The 20,985-nt window shown below is 48.4% G+C and overlaps 1 protein-coding gene across 10 annotated transcripts in view; it reads left to right on the forward strand.

Moving 5' to 3' along the window:
* The window catches only part of ncam1a (neural cell adhesion molecule 1a), a 372,742-nt gene that overhangs the window by 206,340 nt on the left and 145,417 nt on the right, over positions 1 to 20,985 (forward strand). For all 10 annotated transcript variants that reach the window (XM_078426956.1, XM_078426961.1, XM_078426957.1 and 7 more), the window contains exons 3-7: positions 8,235 to 8,447; positions 9,037 to 9,180; positions 16,732 to 16,869; positions 19,038 to 19,155; positions 20,036 to 20,199. In XM_078426956.1, the coding sequence (XP_078283082.1) occupies positions 8,235 to 8,447; positions 9,037 to 9,180; positions 16,732 to 16,869; positions 19,038 to 19,155; positions 20,036 to 20,199 (777 nt within the window). The remainder of the gene's footprint in view (positions 1 to 8,234; positions 8,448 to 9,036; positions 9,181 to 16,731; positions 16,870 to 19,037; positions 19,156 to 20,035; positions 20,200 to 20,985) is intronic.

The raw sequence follows: 20,985 nt of genomic DNA on the forward strand, positions 1-20,985 counted from the left end.
CCTGCTGCCACAGAATCTTCTGTCCGTCCCTCGGACTATGGAGTCACCGACCACTACGGCTCTTCCAGACTTCGGTCTCCCCTGTCGAGTATCCTTGCCAACAGGTCCGCCACTCGGACTGGAAACGTCTTCTGCCCCGACAGTTCCCAAGAGGGTATACCTATTTGCAATAGGCACAGCCACTGGGGTCTCCTGTAGTCCACGTCCACGTCCACTCCCCCCTGAAACAGTCTCCCACCTTCGCTCGACCTGGACCCTTGGCGTGACAGCCTCACAATAGGTCCTGTCCAGGAAACTCTCGCATTCCCGGATGGCCCTGAGGTCATCCAACTGCCTCTCTAACTCCACCACACGTCCCTTCAGGAGCTGCACCTGGACACAGTTCTTGCAGGTGTAGCTCCCAGAAGCTCCAGCGACGTCCCCGTCTTCCCACATCCTGCTTTCAACTTCTTTTAGTTTTGTTTAGAGATACAGCGCGGAAACAGGCTCTTTGGCCCACCAAATCCGCGCCGACCAGTGGTCCCCGCACATTGACACCAGCCTACACACACGAGGGACAATTTATATTTACAGAAAGCCAATTCACCTACAAACCTGTATGTCTTTGGAGTGTGGGAGGAAACAACCGAAGATCTCAGAGGAAACCCACGCAGGACACCGGGAGAACATACAAACCCCGTACAGACAGCACCCGCAGTCAGAATTGAACACGGGTCTCTGGTGCTGTGAGGCAGTAACTCTACCGCTGCGCCACCGTGCCGCTTTTTACTTCAGGCAGTCGCAGGTTATGCAGACCTGAACCGAACCACACGCCCAGGCCCTGCGCGTCGTCTAACCTCGACAAACTACAGGAGTGTGAGGGAGAGGAGACGGCTCTGGAAGCAGCTGGCTCCCTTCCTGAAAGTGATTTATCTTCCCGCCAGCAAAAAATCAGGGATGATGCATCACACTCGATATTCAGTGGTGAATCACCAAGTCCCTGAGAGATTCTCACGCACGTGCCCAGCTTCCTCTTACAGTGCACACCGTACACATACTGCCTTCAACACTCGTGGGTCCGAGCCATAGGGAGAGGGTGAGCAGGCCGGCTCTCTATTCCTTGCAGCGCAGGAGGATAAGGTGTGATCTTTCGAGGTGTATAAAATCATGAGAGGAATAGACGCACAGTGTCTCTTGCCCAGAGTAGGGGTATCGAGGACCAGAGGACATAGGTTTAAGGTGAGGGAGGAAAGATTTGATCAGAATCTTCGGGGTAACATTTTCACACAAAGGGTGGTGGGTGTATGGAACGAGCTGCCAGAGGAGGCAGTTGAGGCTGGGACTATCCCAATGTTTAAGAAACAGTTAGACAGGTACATGGATAGGACAGGTTTGGAGGGATATGGGCCAAGCGCGGGCAGGTGGGACTAGTGTAGATGGGCATGTTGGCCGGTGTGGGCAAGTTGGGCCGAAGGGCCTGTTTCCACGCTGCATCACTCTATGACTGCAAGTTACAAGCACATTTAGTAGCCATGGAAGGGCGTTAATTCCCGGTCTGCAGATTGATGTAGAATTCCTGGAGGAATACTTAACCTTTAATACTGAGCCGTTCCTTGCAACACTGTCTAGTGGGAGAGACAGCTTCCTCCTTTGTTCTTTTCCTCCTTCTCCCTCCGTCGTATGCGTCTGACACTCTCTCACGCGCTGTATCGGACAGATTGCAGCACAGACTCCTCCAGGGGTAAATTGACATTTTGCAGCAGTCACCTTATTGATCAATCTCACATGGCGGACATCGAACCAAATGTAATCACTGAATCCCATCAAAAACACGATCTGGGAAAATCATTAGAGGAGAGAGTTCCTGCATCAGCATTCCTGACACATCCCAAAAAAGCAAATCATTCCCCCCCCAACCCCCAGTCCATAATGTTTGAGTCCCAAAGATTACATAGATACATAGACAATAGGTGCAGGAGGAGGCCATTCGGCCCTTCGTGCAAGCCACCATGTGATCATGGCTGATCATCCACAATCATTACCCCGTTCCTGCCTTCTCCCCATATCCTTTGATTTCACTAGCCCTAAGAGCTCTATCTAACTCTACTTTTATTGGGATAAGAATCACTGCCCTCATTGAGTTTAGAGATACAGTGTGAAAAAAAGGACCTTTGGCCCACCGAGTCCACGCCAACCTGCAATCACCTCGTACACTAGCACTATCCTACACACTAGGGACAATTTATTCTATCCTACACACACACACACACACACACACACACAAACACACACACACTAGGGGCAATTCACAGAAGACAATTAACCTACAAACCTGCACGTCTTTGGAGTGTGGGAGGAAACCGGAGCACCCGGAGAAAACCCACGCGGTCACAGGGAGAACGTACAAATTCTGTCCACGTACAGCACCCGTGGTCAGGATCGAACCCGGGTCCCTGGCGCTGTAAGGCAGCAACTCTACCACGTCTATAGATTTTCCAGGGGGAAATTCTCACATCCATTTTAGAAGCAGAAATGAAAATAAAATCTCCATTTTGAACTTGCTATGAATTTGATATAACCAGATTGGCCAAGGAAAGTTTTGGCTCAATGTATTAACGTGCTTGGAATGAAAACGAGAGATTTTTCTTTCGCTGGGAATATAGAGTGTAAGAGGGCTCATTTAAAGATGCTACGACATGTTTTTCAGTAGTTTCATTTAGAGATACAGCGCGGAAACAGGCCCTTCGGCCCACCGAGTCCACGCCAAGCAGCGATCCCCGCGCACACTAACACTATCCTACACACAGGGACAATTTTTACCAAAGCAAATTAACCTACAAACCCACACATCTTCTGACTGTGAGAGGAAACGAGCTCCCAGCAAAACCCCACGCTGGTCACGGGGAGAACATGCAAACTCCGTACAGCCAGCACCCGTGGTCAGGATCAAACACAGGTCTCTGGCGCTGTAAGCCAGCAACTCTAGCACTCCGCCACTGTGGTTCAGCACAGGAGGAATGCAGTCTGAGATTGCAAAATGACAACTTGTTTATCATGACAGATGTCTCTGACTTATTTAGAAAGTCTAGAGTTGGTTCACGTCAACAGATAATTAAATTAGAGGCATTAGTCATTCATTTGGTGAAATTTAGATTGAATACAAATCGAAATTGAACATCATCTCCAACACACTGACGTTCACATGAATATCGTACTTCATAAACTTTCCAACAAAATGATTTAGTATTTGATTGATTTAATTGTGGCGATTATGCGGTTAGCTATTTAGTCCTATTTAAAAAAGTATAATTAGGTTGACATCCGTCCATCTGTGGGAGATGATGGTGTGGCTTTGATGATAGACACAAGATATTGGAGTAACTCAGCGGGACAGGCAGCGTCTCTGGAGAGAAGGAATGGGTGACGTTTCGGGGCGGGGGGCCGGGTCCCGCCCCCTCCCCTGACATCAGTCTGAAGAAGGGTTTCGACCCGAAACGTCACCCAATCCTTCTCTCCCGAGATGCAGCCTGACCCGCTGAGTTACTCCAGCATTTTGTGTCTACCTTCGATTTAAACCAGCATCTGCAGTTTCTTTTCCTGTGTTTCACCTGTGGCTGCATTTCCCGCTGTGGCTGACTAGGCCAGTCAATGAAAGGCAGACCATTCCACAGGTGAAGTCGTCTGACTTTTAGATTTTAGAGATGCAACATAGAAACAGGCCTTTCGGCCTACTGAGTCCATGCCAACCAGCCTCTCCTGCCAACCCTGTACACTAGCACTCCTGCACACTAGGGACAATTTACAAAAGCCAAATAACCTACAAACCTGTACGTTTTTGGAGTGTGGGAGGAAACCGAAGATCTCGGAGAAAACCCACGCAGGTCATGGGGAGAACGTACAAACTCCGCACAGACAGCACCCGTAGTCAGGATCGAACCTGGGTTTCTAGCACTGTTAGGCAGCAACTCTTCCGCTGTTCATTGTGTGAAAAAGTTACCCCTCAGGTTCCTATTAACTGTTCCACACCCATGCCCCTGTCTAAATGTTTTTTGAAAGGTGTGTTATACCCATGCAATGGAGTCTTTTACTCCCCTGTTGCTTGAAATCAGCTCATTTGTTCTGTTCGGGATGTTTACAGCACCCTGAGTTTCACTTTAGTTTATTGTCACGTGCACTGACCTTCAGTGAAAAGCTTTTGTTGCGCGCTATCCAGTCAGCGGAGGGACTATTCATGCCTGTCACTTGCAGCTGAACAGACCCATGAATGAGGAACAGCCTGTGTGTCCGTCCATCTTGTGTGAGAAGTCACTGCATTAACAACTCAGTCACGCCGCCTCTTTGCAGCAGATTTCCCTGATTGACCAGAATTCATTTAGTTTAGTGTAGTTCAGAGTTACAGTGTGGAAACAGGTCTATCGGCCCAACGGGTCTGCGCCGACCAGTGATCCCCGCACATTAACACTACCCTGCACACACAAGGGGCATTTTAACATTCCTATAAAGCCAATCAACCTACAAACCTGTACGTCTTTGGAGTGTGGGAGGAAACCGAAGATCTCGGAGAAAACCCACGCGGTCATGGGGAGAACGTACAAACTCCGTACAGACAGCACCTGTAGTCAGGATTGAATCCAGGACTCTGGCGCTGTGAGTCAGCAACTGTACCGCATTCATTTAAGGATTTCCTTAAGGACCGGAATTCATTTCTATTTTTTTTGAAAGGATGATTTGCAAAATGCTGAGTTTGCCTTTCTGTGCCCGATCTCTGTTTGGAATAGCTGCACCGTGATTAAAATGGCCTCAGCGGGGCTGTGATTGTGCAGTTGCCAGCATGGTTTGGCTGTGGGGAGAGCTGATGGCTTAATGTGTATGAAGGAACTGCAGATGCTGGTTTCAATCGAAGGTCGACACAAAATGCTGGAGTAACTCAGCGGGGACAGGGAGCATCTCTGGAGAGAAGGAATGGGTGACGTTTCGGGTCGAAACCCTACTTCAGACTGATGTCAGGGGAGTGGGTGGTAACAGAGATAAAATGTAGTCGGAGACAGTAAGACTGGTGGGAGAACTGGGAAGGGGGAGGGGGATGGAGAGAGAGGGAAATAATGCTGCTGCTTTCCCTACCTGAATTTTGGATTGACTTTGCATTTTAATTCATTCCTTTGAATGTTGGCTGTGTGTCCATCGTGACTGCATCTCCGCAATGCAACATGAGCCTGCCAGGGATGGATCTCAACCATCCCCACCACAAATCACAGGCACAGAGACACAAAATGCTGGAGTAACTCAGCGGGTCAGGCAGCATCGCTGGAGAAAAGGAATAGATGACGTTTCGGGTCGAGACCTTTTTTCAGACCAGCTTTTTGTGTCGTAGATTACATAGGGAATAGGAGGCCATTTCGCCCTTCGAGCCAGCACCGCCATTCATTGTGGTCATGGCTGATCTTCCACAATCAGGAACCCGTGCTTGCCTTCTCCCCATATCCCTTAATTCCGCTTGCCCCTAGAGCTCTATCTGACGGGTGTCCATCCGGTTTGAACCAGCATCTACGGTTTAAAGGGCGACACAGTGGCGCAGTGGTAGAGTTGCTGCCTTGCAGCGCTGACAACGCCAGAGACCCAGGTTCGATCCTGACTACGGGCGCAGTTTGTACGTTCCCCCTGTGACCACGTGAGTTTTCTCATGGGTGCTCAGGTTTCCTCCCACACTCCAAAGACGTACAGGTTTGAAGGCTTAATTGGCTTCAGAAAAGATTGTAAATCGTCCCTAATGTGTAGGGTTGTACTCGTGTGGGGGGGATCGCTGGTTTGCACGGACTCGGTGGGCCGAAGGGCCTATTTCCGCGCCGTGTCTAAACTAAACCAAACCAAACTAATGCCTCAGTCTCCTTCACTCCAAGGAGAGCAGTCAATGCCCATCCATCATACAGTACATAATATAAAGCTGATAATATAACTATTAATCCATCCCCATGTATTATTCTAACATGTCCAGCATAATATTCCGGGCTGCCAGTTATCTCTAGGCCACTTATTTTGCGTTTAGTTCAGTTTAATGTAGAGATACAGCACGGAAACAGGCCCTTCGGCCCACCGAATCCATGCTGACGAGCAATACCCGCACATTAACACTATCCTTCACACACTAAGAACAATTTACAGCTTTACCAAGCCAATCAACCTACAAACCTGTACGTTTGTTAAATATTTCTACACATAGATATCAATGTTGACCTTGGTACTTGTGCATTTTATTGATCCACCAGGGTGCCTGGGGTTACGGGGAGAAGGCAGGAGAATGGGGTTAGGAGGGAGAGATAGATCAGCCACGATTGAATGGTGGGAGTACACTTGATGGTCCGAATGGCCTAATTCTGTTCCTATCACTTATGAGCTTACAAAGTATCCATTCTCAAACATCCGTGGGTGAAGAAGTGCGAAGTCTTCATTGGCGTCGGCTGGGGAATGGTGATCTGTGGGATGTTGACCTGCATGGATGAATGCACCCAGACGCCGGCTGTTATTTTGGGAATCCACTTGACAGCTTCAGCTATAACTTAGCATGCGATGCCTCACCTCACTGACAACCTCAGACACACTAACATTCCTGCAGAAACAGGGAACTGCAGATGCTAGGTTACTAATAAAAAAAAGGACACAAAGTGCTGGAGTAACTCAGCGGGTCAAGCAGCATCTCTGGAGAATATGGATAGTCGATGTTTTGGGTCAGGACCCTTCTGCAGCCTGATTCAAACATGGATAGGTGACGTCGACAGGTGAGTCTGAGGAAGGATTCTGACCCGAAATGCCACCTATTCATTTTCTCCAGAGATGCTGCCTGACCCGCTGAATTGCTCCAGCACTTTGTGTCTATCTTCGGTATAAACCAGCATCTGCAGTTCCTTGTGTAGGAAAGAAGGGTCTGAAAGAGATGCTGCCTGTCCCGCTGAGTTAATCCAGCATTTTGTGTATTTGCAGTTCCTTCCTACACATGGATGGATAGATGATGTTTCAGGTCAGAACCCTTCACCGATCCATGTTCTCCAGAAATGCTGCCCCACACGCTGAGTTACTCCAGTACTTTGCACCTTCTTTTTAAGCCAAAATTTCTTTCCAATCCACATTCTAATAGAGTCATACAGCACGGAGCAGGCCCGTCGGCCCAACTTGTCCATACTGACCAAGATGCTCTGGCTAAGGGGTGATGAAGGGGGATCTTATAGAGGTGCACAAAATCATGAGAGGAATAGATTGGGTCGACGCATAGAGTCTCTTGCCCAGAGTTGGGGAATCAAGAACCAAAAGATATAGGTTTAAGGTGAAAGGGGAAAGATTTAACAGGTATCTGAGGGATAACTTTTTCACACAAGAGGTGGTGCATGTGTGGAACGAGCTGCCAGAGGAGGGAGTTGAGACAGGTACTATCGCAATGTTTAAGAAACAGTTAGGCAGGTACATGGATAGGACAGGATTGGAGAGATATGGGCCAAATGCAGGCAGGTGGGACTAGTGTAGATGGGACATGTTGGCCGGGGTGGGCAAGTTGGGCCAAAGGGCCTGTTTCCACGCTCTATGACTCTTAAGCTTGTCCCTTTGCTTATGTTTGGCTCATCTATATACTAAAACTCTCGTTTGTTTATTTACTTGTGACAATTTTAGGCCCGCCTTACTCACCGTTGTCGCTTTAATGGTAAAGCAAGTAGTTTTATTGAAATCGGTGTTATATTTTTTACGTTATTCACATTTTAAAGTTTAAATCTATCTCCTATGGAGGGAGGGGGGAGGGAGAGAGAGGGAGGAGGAGGGAGGTGGGGGGGAGGGAGGGTGGATAAGGGGGGTTGAGGGGGAAGGGGAAGTGGGGAGGGGAGTGAGGGGGGTAGGAGAGGGTGCTGCACCAATGGAGGAGAGGTTTGGGCCCAACGGGTTCACTTGGTCTAGTATCCCTTTATGCAAGCACCTGTGCAAACGTCCACTGAATGTTGATATACTACGTGCCTCAACTGCCTGCTCTGGCAGCTGGTTCCGTGCACCCACCAGTCTCTGAGTGAGAAGGTTCTGACCTCAGATCTGCCGCGTTGCCATCGTGCGAGATGCCTGTGTTCAGGGTGGAGACACTAAAAGCTGGAGTAACTCAGCGGGCAGGATGAGCCATCCAGACTGTGTGACAACGTCCTTGCCTGCAGTGAGCTGCTCCAGTGGAGTGATCCTCGATCGATGAATGTTTGCTCCTCATTGAGATTTGTTCTTCCTAATTTCAGTGACCGGAGATGCCAGCATCATTTCCTGGTATCTGCCAAATGGGGACAAGATCGACCCAAACCAGCAGCGAATTGTCGTGGTCAAAGTAAACGACATATCCTCCAGCCTTACCCTCTACAGCGCCAATGTGGATGACGCGGGCATTTACAAATGCGTGGCAACCTCAAAGGACGGGAATGAATCTGAGGCCACTGTCAATGTCAAGATCTATCGTGAGTCACTGATCAGTATCTTGTATTTCTTTCAGATAGAACTGCGGTTTAGAAAAATATATCTTGCTCATTCCTTGTTAGCCCATCCACTGCGTTGTGAAATCAGACCTTTATAAAATGTGCCGTCTGGTGACTATGAGGTTTTACATGAAGTTTTTAATTTCCTTTGTTAATGATAGGCTGGCATTTGCAATACAGGCCACTTTGGGGGGGGGGGTGGTGGGCGAGAGAACAAGGAGGGACTGTGGGGGGGGGGGGAGTGAATGTGGGGGAGAAGGAAGAGGGACTATATTGAATACTTTAGTAACGTTGTCGGTGCACTTTACTCTTGTATAATTGTACTGTATGTAAAGGATCTCACTGTACCAAGTGCACGTGAGAATAAAGCATCAATCTGTGTGTTGAGCTACTGCCCTGAAGCCCGCTGTAGAGCCACAGTCCCACGGGGCCGTGGAGCGGGATTCCCGACAATGGTTGGCGCGGCCTCCCGTGCCATGGATGTTCGCCACAGGATCCTGCGGTGGGGATGACCGGGCGGGGAAGCGCAGTGCGTGGTGTGTTTCTGCAGCTCTGTGATTTCTGTCCGCAGAAAAGCTGGAGTTCAGGAACGCCCCGTCTCCGCAGGAGTTCAAGGTCGGCGAGGACGCTGTTGTCATTTGCGACTCGGTCAGCTCGCCCCCGCCCACCATCACCTGGAAACACCGGGGCAGGGATGTCCTCCTGAGGAAAGACGGTGAGCAACAAAAAAAACAACCGCTCTCGCTCAGAGAGATGCTTCAGCCAAGTCTTTGCAAAACCCCGCGCCCGCTTAGTTACTAACTAATGGTGTTCACTTGTAGAAAGAAGTACCGGCGCACAGTCCCAGGTGTTTATGGTCACTGCGACCGACCATCTCTCTGTTCTGCAGGTGGAGAACCTGCAGGGTTACATAGCATTGATGTGCTGTATCCATCTTAATGTTTTCAAGAGAGAGTTAGATATAGCTCTTAGGGCTGATGGAATCAAGGGAAATGGGGAGAAAGTAGGAAAGGGGGAACTGATTTTGGATGATCAGCCATGACCACATTGAATGGCGGCGCTGGCTCGAAGGGCCGAATGATCCTCTCCTGCACCTAGTTTCCATGTTTCTATGTACAGCACAGCACAGCAACAGGCCCTTCGGCCCACAGTGTCCATGCCGAATACAATGTAAATTCAGAATCATCTCCTCTCCACGGAATGTAACCCTCATGTACGTTGGGGAACGCCTGTACACTGATCGGAATACAATAAGTTGATAATCAGTGATACTTGGTCATCATAACAGTGCAAACCGAGTACCCAGTGCAATCACAAACACAGTCTGCAGAAGGTCACAGTTGCTGAAGGTCATCAGTCTGAGGAAGGGTCTCGACCCGAAACGTCACTCATTCCTTCTCTCCTGAGATGCTGCCTGACCTGCTGAGTTACTCCAGCATTTTGTGAAATAAATACCTTCGATTTGTACCAGCATCTGCAGTTATTTTCTTACACTCATAGTTGCTGAGGTTAGTGTTGTGCCCAAGAACCTGATGGTTCGTAAGATCTAGGAGCAGAATTTCGCAATGCGGCCCATCAAGTCTACTCCGCCATTCAATCATGGCTGATCTATCTTTTCCTCTCAACTCCATTCTCCTGCCTTCTCCCCGTAACCCTTAAACACGTGATCCATATCGCTCCATTCCTTGCATATCCAAATGCCAATGAAAAAGCCTCTTGTATCAGTCCCCACCTCCACTTTGCAGTGAGTTCCGGACACTCAGAGCCCTCTGTATAAAAAAAACATGCCCTGCAGATCTCCTTGATCATTGAATTGTCCAATTTTGGGTGGCCTCGAACAACAACATCCATCCCACCGGTCCCAATCTCCCCCCCCCCCCCAAAAATCTCCCACCCCACTCCCCCCCTCCCATTCTCTACATTCCTTCCTTTGGTTTCACATCTTGCAAATCTTCAATCCGGTCTCACACCTACTGCTTTTATCTCTGCGCTTTGGTCCAATCACCTGCCTATCACCCACCCACCCCCTCTCCTGGATCCACCTATTACCTGCCACACTTTTTTCTGCCTCTCCTCTCTCCCCCCCCCTTTCTTTCCCGCCACTCCTGCAATCAGTCTGAAGAAGGGTCCCGTCCCAAAACATCATCAATCCATGTTCTTCACAGGTGCTGCCTGACCTGCTGAGTTACTCCCAACACTTTTACATCTGTAAAATCCAACAAGTACGGGCTCAGAGCTATCAAACGCTCCTCATACGCTAACCCAATCATCCCCAGGGTCATTCTCGTAAACCTCCTCTGGACCCTCTCCAACACCAACACATCCTTCCTCAGATATGGGGCCCAGAACTGCTCACAATACTTCAAATGTGGCCTCACCAGCACCTCATAAAGCCTCAGCATTACATCCCTGCTTTTATATTCTAGTCCCCTCAAAATGAATGAATGCCTTGGCACAGACACTGTGGGCCGAAGGGCCTGTTCTTGTGCTGTGTCGTTCTACATTCTATGTTTCACATAGTAAGCTTGGCACTTCTCACTGGTCCAACAGTGGGCCATCCTTGTGTGGCAAAGTGTCATACAGTGGAGTGTAGAATCTGTCCAGGTTCAGCCGGAATAAATCTGGTAGCTGGAGTTTAGTCAAGGCATTGGAATGTTTAATATGGGAAATGTTGGCAGCTGTGTTGGTTCATTAGTGTTATCTTGAGAGCCAACAACCAAATCATAGTACAAGTCCAGGAGCAGTGACATGTTAACCAGGCCAGCTGACTACATTGTTAAATCGTTGTGACTTATTCCAGAGCTGTAAGAGAACACAGAGAAATTCTTCAGAACCCGAGTCTAATTGAGACAATTTTTCGAGGTTCGTTGCTGGCTGAAAGTATTCACGTCTGTGAACCTTGCTCTGGGTGCACGTTGCCAGGAGTAACCAGGAGTGGGGTCGTTTTGATTAATATGGAAGGCTACATTTTCTAAATCCTCTACATCTTTCTTCATGCCAGCATGGAAATCAAAGCAAAGGGAGAGATGTAACGAGACTGTGCTCTTGTTCTTTGCTTTTCCTATTTTCAAGTGCAGCCATGCGGGTTACGGGCGCTGAGAAGATCAGAGTTCATCTTGGATATCGAGGTTTTCATCGAGGCTTGTACTCAACAGAGAATTTGAAAAGTTCTCTTGGTTTCAGATATGTTTGCACCAATTAGCTTAGCTAGTTTCTCCGGGGACCCGTGCATAGAAAGAAATCAGTATGCACAGAGGTCTGGGCCTCACCTTCCCCCTGTAGCTCAGGTCCCCAACTCTTCACTTTAGACCTTACTTTAGAGATACGGCATGGGAATAGGCCCACCGGGTCCACGCCGTCCACCGATAAACCCATATACCAGCACTATTCCACACACTAGGTGCACGCTGACCACCGATAAACCCATACACCAGCACTATTCCACACACTAGGTGCACGCCGACCACCGATAAACCCATATACCAGCACTATTCCACACACTAGGTGCACGCCGACCACCGATAAACCCATATACCAGCACTATTCCACACACTAGGTGCATGCCGACCACCGATAAATCCATACACCAGCACTATTCCACACACTAGGTCCACGCTGACCACCGATAAACCCATACACCAGCACTATTCCACACACTAGGGACAATTTTCAAATAGCAGAAGCCAATTAACCTACAAACCTGAACGTCTTTGAAGGGTGGGAGCACCCGGAGAAAGCCCACGCGGTCACAGGGAGAACACGCAAACTCCGTACAGACAGCACCGTACAGTCGTCAGGATCGAACCCCGGGTCCCTGGCGCTGTAAGTCAACAACTTTACCGCTGCGCCACCGTGCCACTTTTTTTGGCAACATCCTCATCAAATCCTAGACAGCAGATTATGGATGCACATGGGCCAGTGGTTAGCACCTCCTTGCCCGGGTGGTAGGGGCCATTTCCTGATCCCCCTTCGCCATTCCAAGACTCCGGTGGAGAAATCGAAAGGAAATGCCCGGTGAAGATGTTTAAAGCTGGTGTGAACATAAAAGGCAATGGAACTTCTCCCATGAGATGCAATTACTGGATGGCGTTGACAAATGGCCAGGAAAGGATCTCAGGAATTAGCTGCCAGTATCTTCCCGCTTGGTGAAATGTTGTTGTGAAACTCCCACCTGTTACTGACGGAAGCCAGAGGCTCCAATCGATCTTTGGGTTGGAAAAGCACCTGGAACGCAAACATGGTGCAGATCCCACGCAGTGGATGTGTGCACACTCAGTGCTCTTATTCACCAGCCCACTTGGGGAACAATTGGAACTGTCATTGGGGATGTGATAGGCACAAAATGCAGGAGTAACTCAGCGGGACAGGCAGCATCCCCGGAGAGAAGTAATGGGTGATGTTTCGGGTCGAGGCCCTTCTTCATTCTGATGTGCGATGCGATATTCCGTTGACTGAGCTGTTGCATCCTTAACCTGTGCTTTGCCAGGTTACTCTGCCCCAGTGTGACGTTCCTTCATGTGATAAACACATCAAGCAGCTCCTTGCTTGAAGCGTAAAGTCTGTCACTGTTCGATGCTGACCTCAGTCTGAAGAAGGGTCTCGACCCGAAACGTCACCCATTCCTTCTCTCCAGAGATGCTGCCTGTCTCGCTGAGTTACTCCAGCATTGTGTGTCTATCTCAGTGGTTATATGTGTGGAGTTTGCTCGTTCTCCCTATGACCGTGTGGATTTCCTCCCACATCCCAAAGACGTGCAGGTATTTAGGTTAGTTGGCCCTCTGTAAATTGCCCCCTAGTGCGTAGAGAGTGGATGAGAAAGTGGGATAACATGGAACTAGTGTCAATGAGTGATCGATGGTCGGCGTGGACTCTGTCTGCCGTAGGGCCTGTTTCAATGTTGCATCTCTAAACTAAACTAATGTGCATGATGTTTCCTTAAATTCCGTCATCCCAGGGAAGTCCCAAAGATAGAAGCTCTCCAAGATCGCGCTCCACTGCTTGCTGGGAGGAGAGGCGGATTCTCACACAGGGATCTTCACTTGAAGCTCAATAATGCTGTCGATCTCGGCGACATTGCCACTGTATAATCGTTGAAAAATACCAGTTGATTTATTGACAGGGAGCATAATAGTGGGATAGCAATGAAGAAAGATTATATGTGTGTGTTCCATCAGGTCTCTTAGCTTCAACTTGAAATGCCGCCAGGTTGCAGATGCTTCAGCATCCACTGTTTGCGCTGAATTTTATTTCTGCGGTTTTCTGAACATTGTCCTCAGAACATATTGGGAATCACTGACACCATCAGCTCCCAGTCTAACCCATGACAGGGTCTGAAGAAGGGTCTCGACCCGAAACGTCACCCGTTCCTTCTCTCCAGAGATGCTGCCTGTCCCCGCTGAGTTACTCCAGCATTTTGTGTCTGTCTTCCGTGTAAACCAGCATCTGCAGTTCCTTCCTACACATAGAGCCGTACAGCATGGAAACAGGCCCTTCGGCCCAACTTGTCCACGCTGACCAATTACACCATCAACACTAGTCCTTCCTTCCTGCATTTGGCCCACATCCCCACACCCATCCCACGATCTCACAACCATCCCACACCAATCCCACCATCCCACACTAATCCCAGTGTCCCCAGACTAATCCCACCATCCCACACCAATCCCAGTTCCCCACACCAATCCCATTCCTACACCAATCCCACTGTCCCACACCAATCCCATTCCTACACCAATCCCATTCCTACACCAATCCCAGTCCTACACCAATCCCATTCCTACACCAATCCCATTCCTACACCAATCCCAGTCTTACACCAATCCCACTGTCCCACACCAATCCCAGTCCCACACCAATCCCACTGTCCCACACCAATCCCAGTCCTGCACCAATCCCAGTGTCCCACACCAATCCCAGTCCTGCACCAATCCCAGTGTCCCACACAAGCCCCCTTGTCTCACATCCACTGTACCCCTTTGCCACTGGTCGCTGGTTCTGCCTGTTGAAGCCCTTTGCCCTGTTAGGGATATGTTAATTTGGTTCTAGGTTGTGATAAAGGAGGGTTCTTTGTGTGGTTTCTTTGCAGATCTTGCAAAGCGGCTGGGTTTGATTTTTCTTTTTTGGCAGAATGACTCACGCAGAGATTTTACTGACATCATTTACAAAGTAATTAAAGGAAGGAGTCGCCCCACTGATTCATCCCCACAGTTGGCTGTGACACACACACTCTTCCCCGGACACAGTGCTGCAGAGAGCCACTTGATTGAGGGATTCTTGACAGCTTTAATTTCCTGTGATGCACAGACCAACAGCAAACTGCTCTTTAAGTGACAGATAGTTAAATGGGCGTTTGAGTGCAGTGTACCCTGCAATCAACCCACGCGGAAGAAACGTGGTGGGAAGGTTGCGGGTCATTCTAGTCATTTTCCACCCGCTTCCTAAGCAACTACTATCTATATAGACACAAAATGCTGGAGTAACTCAGCGGGTCAGGCAGCATCTCTGGAGAGAAGGAATGGCTGACGTTTCCGGGCAAGACCTTTCTTCAGACTGAGAGTCAGGGAAGAGGGTCTCGAGATATGGAGGGGTAAGGTGTTAAAACGAAAGATCAAAGTAGATGCTACTCCAGCACTTTGTGTCTATCTTTGGTGTAAACCAGCATTTGCAGTTCCTTCCTACACAACTGCTATCTACCTCGTTCGAGACCCTCGGACTATCTTCCTTCTCTCCCGAGATGCTGCCTGACCCGCTGAGTTACTCCAGCATTTTGTGTCTACCTTCGATTTAAACCAGCATCTGCAGTTTTTTTTCCTACACACTTGGACTGTCTTTGATCGAACTTGGCTGGCTTTATCTTGCACTAAAGGTTCCCGTTACTCCCTGAAGCAGTTTAGTTTATTGTCACGTGTACCGAGGTACAGTGAAAAGCTTTCATGTATCTGTACTCTGTGGATGGCTCAATTGTAATCGTGTATTGACTTCCCGCAACAAAAGCTTTTCACTGTACCCTCGGTACACGTGACAATAAACTGAACTCAAACTCAACTCAAACTCAATTGTAATCAGCCTCCAAATATCAAGATATTTTTATTGTTGTATGTACCGTTAACTGAATAACTTAGAACAGTGCAGACAGGAGCAGGCCCTTCGGCCCACAATGTTTGTGCCGAACATAATGCAAAGTTAAATTAATCTCCTTGACCTGCACATGATCCATACCCCTCCATTCCTGGCATCTCCATGTGCCTATCTAAAACTCTCTTAAACACCACATTTGCACCTGCTTCCACTATCACCCCCGGCAGCGTGTTCCAGGCACCCACCAATCTGTGTAAAAGAACAAAAGAAAATTTCCCTATGCGTCAAAGTTAAATTTTGCCCCTCTTAACGTAAAGTTACGACCACTAGAACTCGAGGGCAGCACAGTGGCGCAGCGTACAGCTGCTGCCTCACAGTGTCATAGACCCTGGTTCGATCCTGACTACGGGTGGTGTCCGTGTGGAGTTTGCACGTTCTCACTGTGCCAGTGTGGGTTTTTCTTCAGGTGCTCCGGTTTCCTCCCACATTCCCAAGACGTGCAGGTTTGCAGGTTAATTGGTTTCTGTAAATTGTCCCTCGTGTGAGGCAAAAGTGGGGTAGCATGGAACTAGTGTACGGGCGATCGGTGGTCGGCGTGGACTCGGTGGGCACCAACTCCCACGATCAAATCATTCATTGGAGCAAATTAATTCTCAAGACTGTGTAAGAAGGAACTGCAGATGCTGGTTTAAAACCAAAGAGAGACACAAAATACTGGAGTAACTCAGCGGGACAGGCAGCATCTCTGGAGAGGAGTGGGTGACGTTTCGGGTCGAGATCCTTCTGCAGAGGGCCGCAACCCGCTGAGTTACTCCAGCATTTTGTGTCTATCTTCATTCTCAAGACTTCGCTAGCTTACCTTGCAATTATGTTTCTTTAACATCCGTATTTCCAAGCTTCTAAAAACTCCAAACTGTTCCTGAGATGGATACGGCATCTCACTGTCTCACTGTTTCTTAAATGTTGGGATAGTTCCTGTCTCAACTACCCACTGTTTGTGTGAAAAAGTTACCCCTCAGATTCCTATTAAATCTTTTCCCCTTCACCTTAAACTTATGAGCTTGTTCCTTGTTACCACGTCTGTCTGCAGGTGACAGATGCACTGAGCTGAAGTATTTCTATTACGAAGAGAGATTTTACTTGAAGTACAAATGCTGACGGCCTCATTTTTATTTTTGTTATTTTGCAGCTCGTTTCACGATGTTGCCTAACAACTACTTGCAAATCCACCACATTAAGAAGACAGATGAAGGCACTTACCGGTGTGAAGGAAGAATCGCTGCCCGTGGAGAAATTAAATTCAAGGATATTCGGGTCGTTGTCAATGGTAAGCTCTCGTTACTGCCGTCCCTGCTGGCCTTCGGTGAATCCGACACGCAACAATAGGGGCGGCACGGTGGCGCAGCGGCAGAGTTGCTGCCCCACAGCGCTATCAGCGCCGGAGACCCGGGTTCGATCCCGACCTCGGGTGCTGTCTGTACGGAGTTTGTACGTTCTCCCCGTGACCTGCGTGGGTTTTCTCCGAGATCATCGGTTTCCTCCCACACTCCAAAGATGTTTGGGTCTGTAGGTTAATTGGGTTTCTCTATATTAAAAAGTTGTAAGTTGTCCCTAGTGTGTGTCGGCTTTCGGGGATCGCTGGTCGGTGCGGACTCGGTGGGCTGAAGGGCCTGTTTCCGTGCTGTATCTCTAAACTAAACTACAATAGCTTTTCTCGGTGCCTCGGTACTTGTGACAATAAACTAAACTAATAGAAACACCTTTCATTTGTAAAGAGTCCAGATTACTGGGGCCCTCCACATTCACCTCTCACCACAGAGTCATCGAGTCATGAAGTGTGGAAACAGGCCTTCGGCCCAACTTGCCCACGCCGACCAACATGTCCCATCTACAGAAGATAGACACCAAATGGCTGGAGTAGCTCAGTGGATCAGGCAGCATCTCTGGGAAAAAAGGTGATGTTTCGGGTCGGAACCTTTCTTCAGACTCACTGCAGAAAGCTTCCGACCCGAAATGTCACCTACCCATGTTCTCCAGGGATGCTGCCTGACCCGTTGAGTTACTCCTGCGCTTTGTGTCTATCGCAACTGTAGTTCCTTCCTACACATTTTGGATGCCCCATATACACTAGTCTCGCCTACCTGCGTTTGGCCCATATCCTTCCAAACCTATCCTATCCATGTACCTATCTTAAACGTTGCGATAGTACCTGCCTCAACTACCTCCTCCGGCAGCTCGTTCCATACACCCACCACCCTTTGTGTAAAAAATGTTAGCCCTCAGGTTCCTATTAAATCTCCCCCCCCCCCCCCCCCCCCCCCCTCTCATTTTAAACCTACAGTATGCCCTCTGGTTCTTAACTTCCCTGCTCTGGGCAAGAGGCTCTATGCCTTTACCCGATCTATTCCTCTCACGATTTTGTATTTAGAAAAATTTGCCCCTCAGGTTCCTATTAAATCTTTACCCCCCCTCACCGCACCATCTCCTTTCCAGAACGTTCCATCTCTTGAATCATCTCACAAACAGTCTGGCAATCCGTATGTAATACAAGTGTGGAGAAATGCAGAAAGGGAGGGCAATGACAATCCTTTGAGGAAATGATAACGGTGATGGTGTGGGGAAGGCAGAAAGGCAGTTGCTGGATGTCAATATTATCATTTTAGTTCATTGTCACATGTACCGAGGTGCAGTGAAAAGATTTGTTGCGTGCCATCCAGTCAGCAGAAAGACAATCTGTACACAGTCTAGCCATTCACAGTGTAGAGGTTTATGAGCGTGGAGTGATTTTAATATGAGTTTGTAGGTGGTCTTGGAGGGGGGCGGGGTGCTCCTCAAACTGCGGAGCATCTTGGACAATACTGCTCACCCCCTCCATGACACACTGGTCAACTTGAGGAGCACATTCAACAACAGGCTGGTTCCACTAAGATGCAGCACAGAACGCCACAGGAGATCCTTCTTCCCTGTGGCTATCAAACTGTACAACTCCTCCCCCTTCTGTCGTAGGGTAGACTGACTCCCCTCCCCCCCTCCGCACATCCCCAATCCTTTCCACTTGTCACTTTAATTTCATGTTTCATGTATCTTGTGTTTTATGACAGTTGGCAGATCAATTTCCCTCCTGGGATAAATAAAGTTCTATCGTATCGCTAGCACCAGACCCGAAACGTCACCCATTCCTTCTCTCCAGAGATGCTGCCTGTCCCGTTGACTTACTCCAGCTTTTTTGTGTCCATCTTCGGTTTAAACAAGCATCTGCAGTTCCTTCTTACACAATGAGGCACCTGGGTTGGGCGCCTTCTTGGAAGTGATAGGTGGTAATGTAGCCGTGACCGGACCGTCAGGTTGGGATGGACAACGGAGAGGAGGTGCAAGAAGATGTTATTGTGAATGCAGCGGGTGATCCATCGCTGCGTGTGGCATGGTGACCGTTTCCAGGTGTGCTTTGCATGAACAACCCTCCAGGGCTTTACGCGTGCTCTCTTTGTGTTCCAGTTCCTCCCAGCATCCGCGCCCCGGAAATGGTGGTGAACGCGACGGCTCACAGCGGCAGACCCGTCACCCTGACCTGCCAGGCAGACGGATTCCCACAGCCACAGATAACCTGGCAACGGTGAGAGAAATGAAGAATATATAGATGTGTACACGCACGCACACACACACACACATGTGCACATGCACACGCGGACACATACACACACACGTGGACACACGGAAATGGACATACACACATACACATATATATGTATGTGTGTATGTGTATATATATATATATATATATATATATGTGTGAGTACAAATATATATACACACACTCATATGCATATATACATGTACATGCACTCACACGTGTGTCTGGGTGTATATATATATATGTGTGTATGAATATATATATATTTGTATGCCTGTGTATATATGAGTGTGTGTTTGTGTGTATGTATATATATATGTGTGTATGTGTGTGTGTATACCTGTGTGCATTTGTGTATATGTGTGTTTGTGTATATCTGTGTATACATGTGTGTGTGCATACCTGTGTGGGTGTATACCTGTGTATGTGTGGGTGTATACCTGTGTGTGTGTGTATACCTCTGTATGTGTGTGTGTGTATACCTATGTATGTGTGTGTGTTTGTATACCTGTGTGTGTGTGTGTGTGTGAATATGTGTGTGTTTATACCTGTGTATGTGTGGGTGTATACCTGTGTGTGTGTGTGTATACCTGTGTATGTATGTGTGTGTATATCTCTGTATGTGTGTGTGTGTATACCTATGTGTGTGTGTGTGTGTGTTTGTATACCTGTGTGTGTGTGTGTTTGTATACCTGTGTGTGTGTGTGTATAGACCACGGGGGGAGCTCTGACATGGAAACCACGTGGGCTTCAGTGAGCTAAAACCGTAGGTGCGAGTTTGCGTTACTCACCTATGAAGTAAGGCAGGGGAGTGGGTGTAATCTGCGTTCTGTAACCCTGGCCCTGCTGATTGTTTTTGCAGAGAGGATATCATCATTGAAGCGGATGCCGACAAGTACACTCTGACTGAGGATGGGTCTGAACTGATCATTAAAAAAGTGGGGAAACAGGACGATGGGGAATATATCTGCATGGCTCAGAATAAGGCCGGAGTCTACGAGCTGGAGATTACGCTGCGAGTTTTCGGTAAAACCTCTCGCTGTGAAATGTTTATTAATTTACGAGTGAAGGCATGGCGTGCTGCCAACTCCTCCCCTCCCTGCCAAATCCAGGCCTGACTTAAAGGCCTGAGCTACAGGGAGAGGTTGGGCAGGCTGGGATTTCATTCCTTGGTACGATGGCGAATCTGTAGAATTCATTGGCACAGAGGGCTGTGGAGGCCAAGTCAATGGATATTTTTAAGGTAGAGATAGATAGATTCTTGATCAGTACGGGTGTTAGGGGTTATGGGGAGAAGGCAGGAGAGTGGCATTGAGAGGGAAAGATAGATCAGCCATGATTGAATGGCGGAGTAGACATGATGGGCTGAATGGCCTAATTCTGCTCCTATCACTTATGATCTTTTGAAGGTTGTTCTCCCCGTGACCTGCGTGGGTTTTCTCCGGGATCTCCGGCTTCCTCCCACACTCCAAAGACGTACATGTTTGTAGGTTAATTGGCTTTGTACAATTATAACTTGGCCCTAGTGTGTGTAGGATAGTGTACGTGTGCGGGCATCGCTGGTCAGTGCGGACTCGGTGGGCCGAAGGGCCTGTTGCTGCGCTGCATCTCTAAACTAAATTGAAAAAAAAGGAAATAATTTTAATGATGAAACCCAACGTGTAGTGACAGCCCATGTGATTAAACACTCAGTAAAGAAGCGGGTACTGCATGTTTAGTTTAGAGATACAGCGTGGAAACAGGCCCTTCGTCCCACCGAGTCCATGCTGACCAACAATTACCCCGTACACTAATTGTATTCTACAGTCCAGG

The sequence above is a fragment of the Rhinoraja longicauda genome, chromosome 32 (assembly GCF_053455715.1).
Source record: "Rhinoraja longicauda isolate Sanriku21f chromosome 32, sRhiLon1.1, whole genome shotgun sequence".
NCBI lineage: Eukaryota > Metazoa > Chordata > Chondrichthyes > Rajiformes > Arhynchobatidae > Rhinoraja > Rhinoraja longicauda.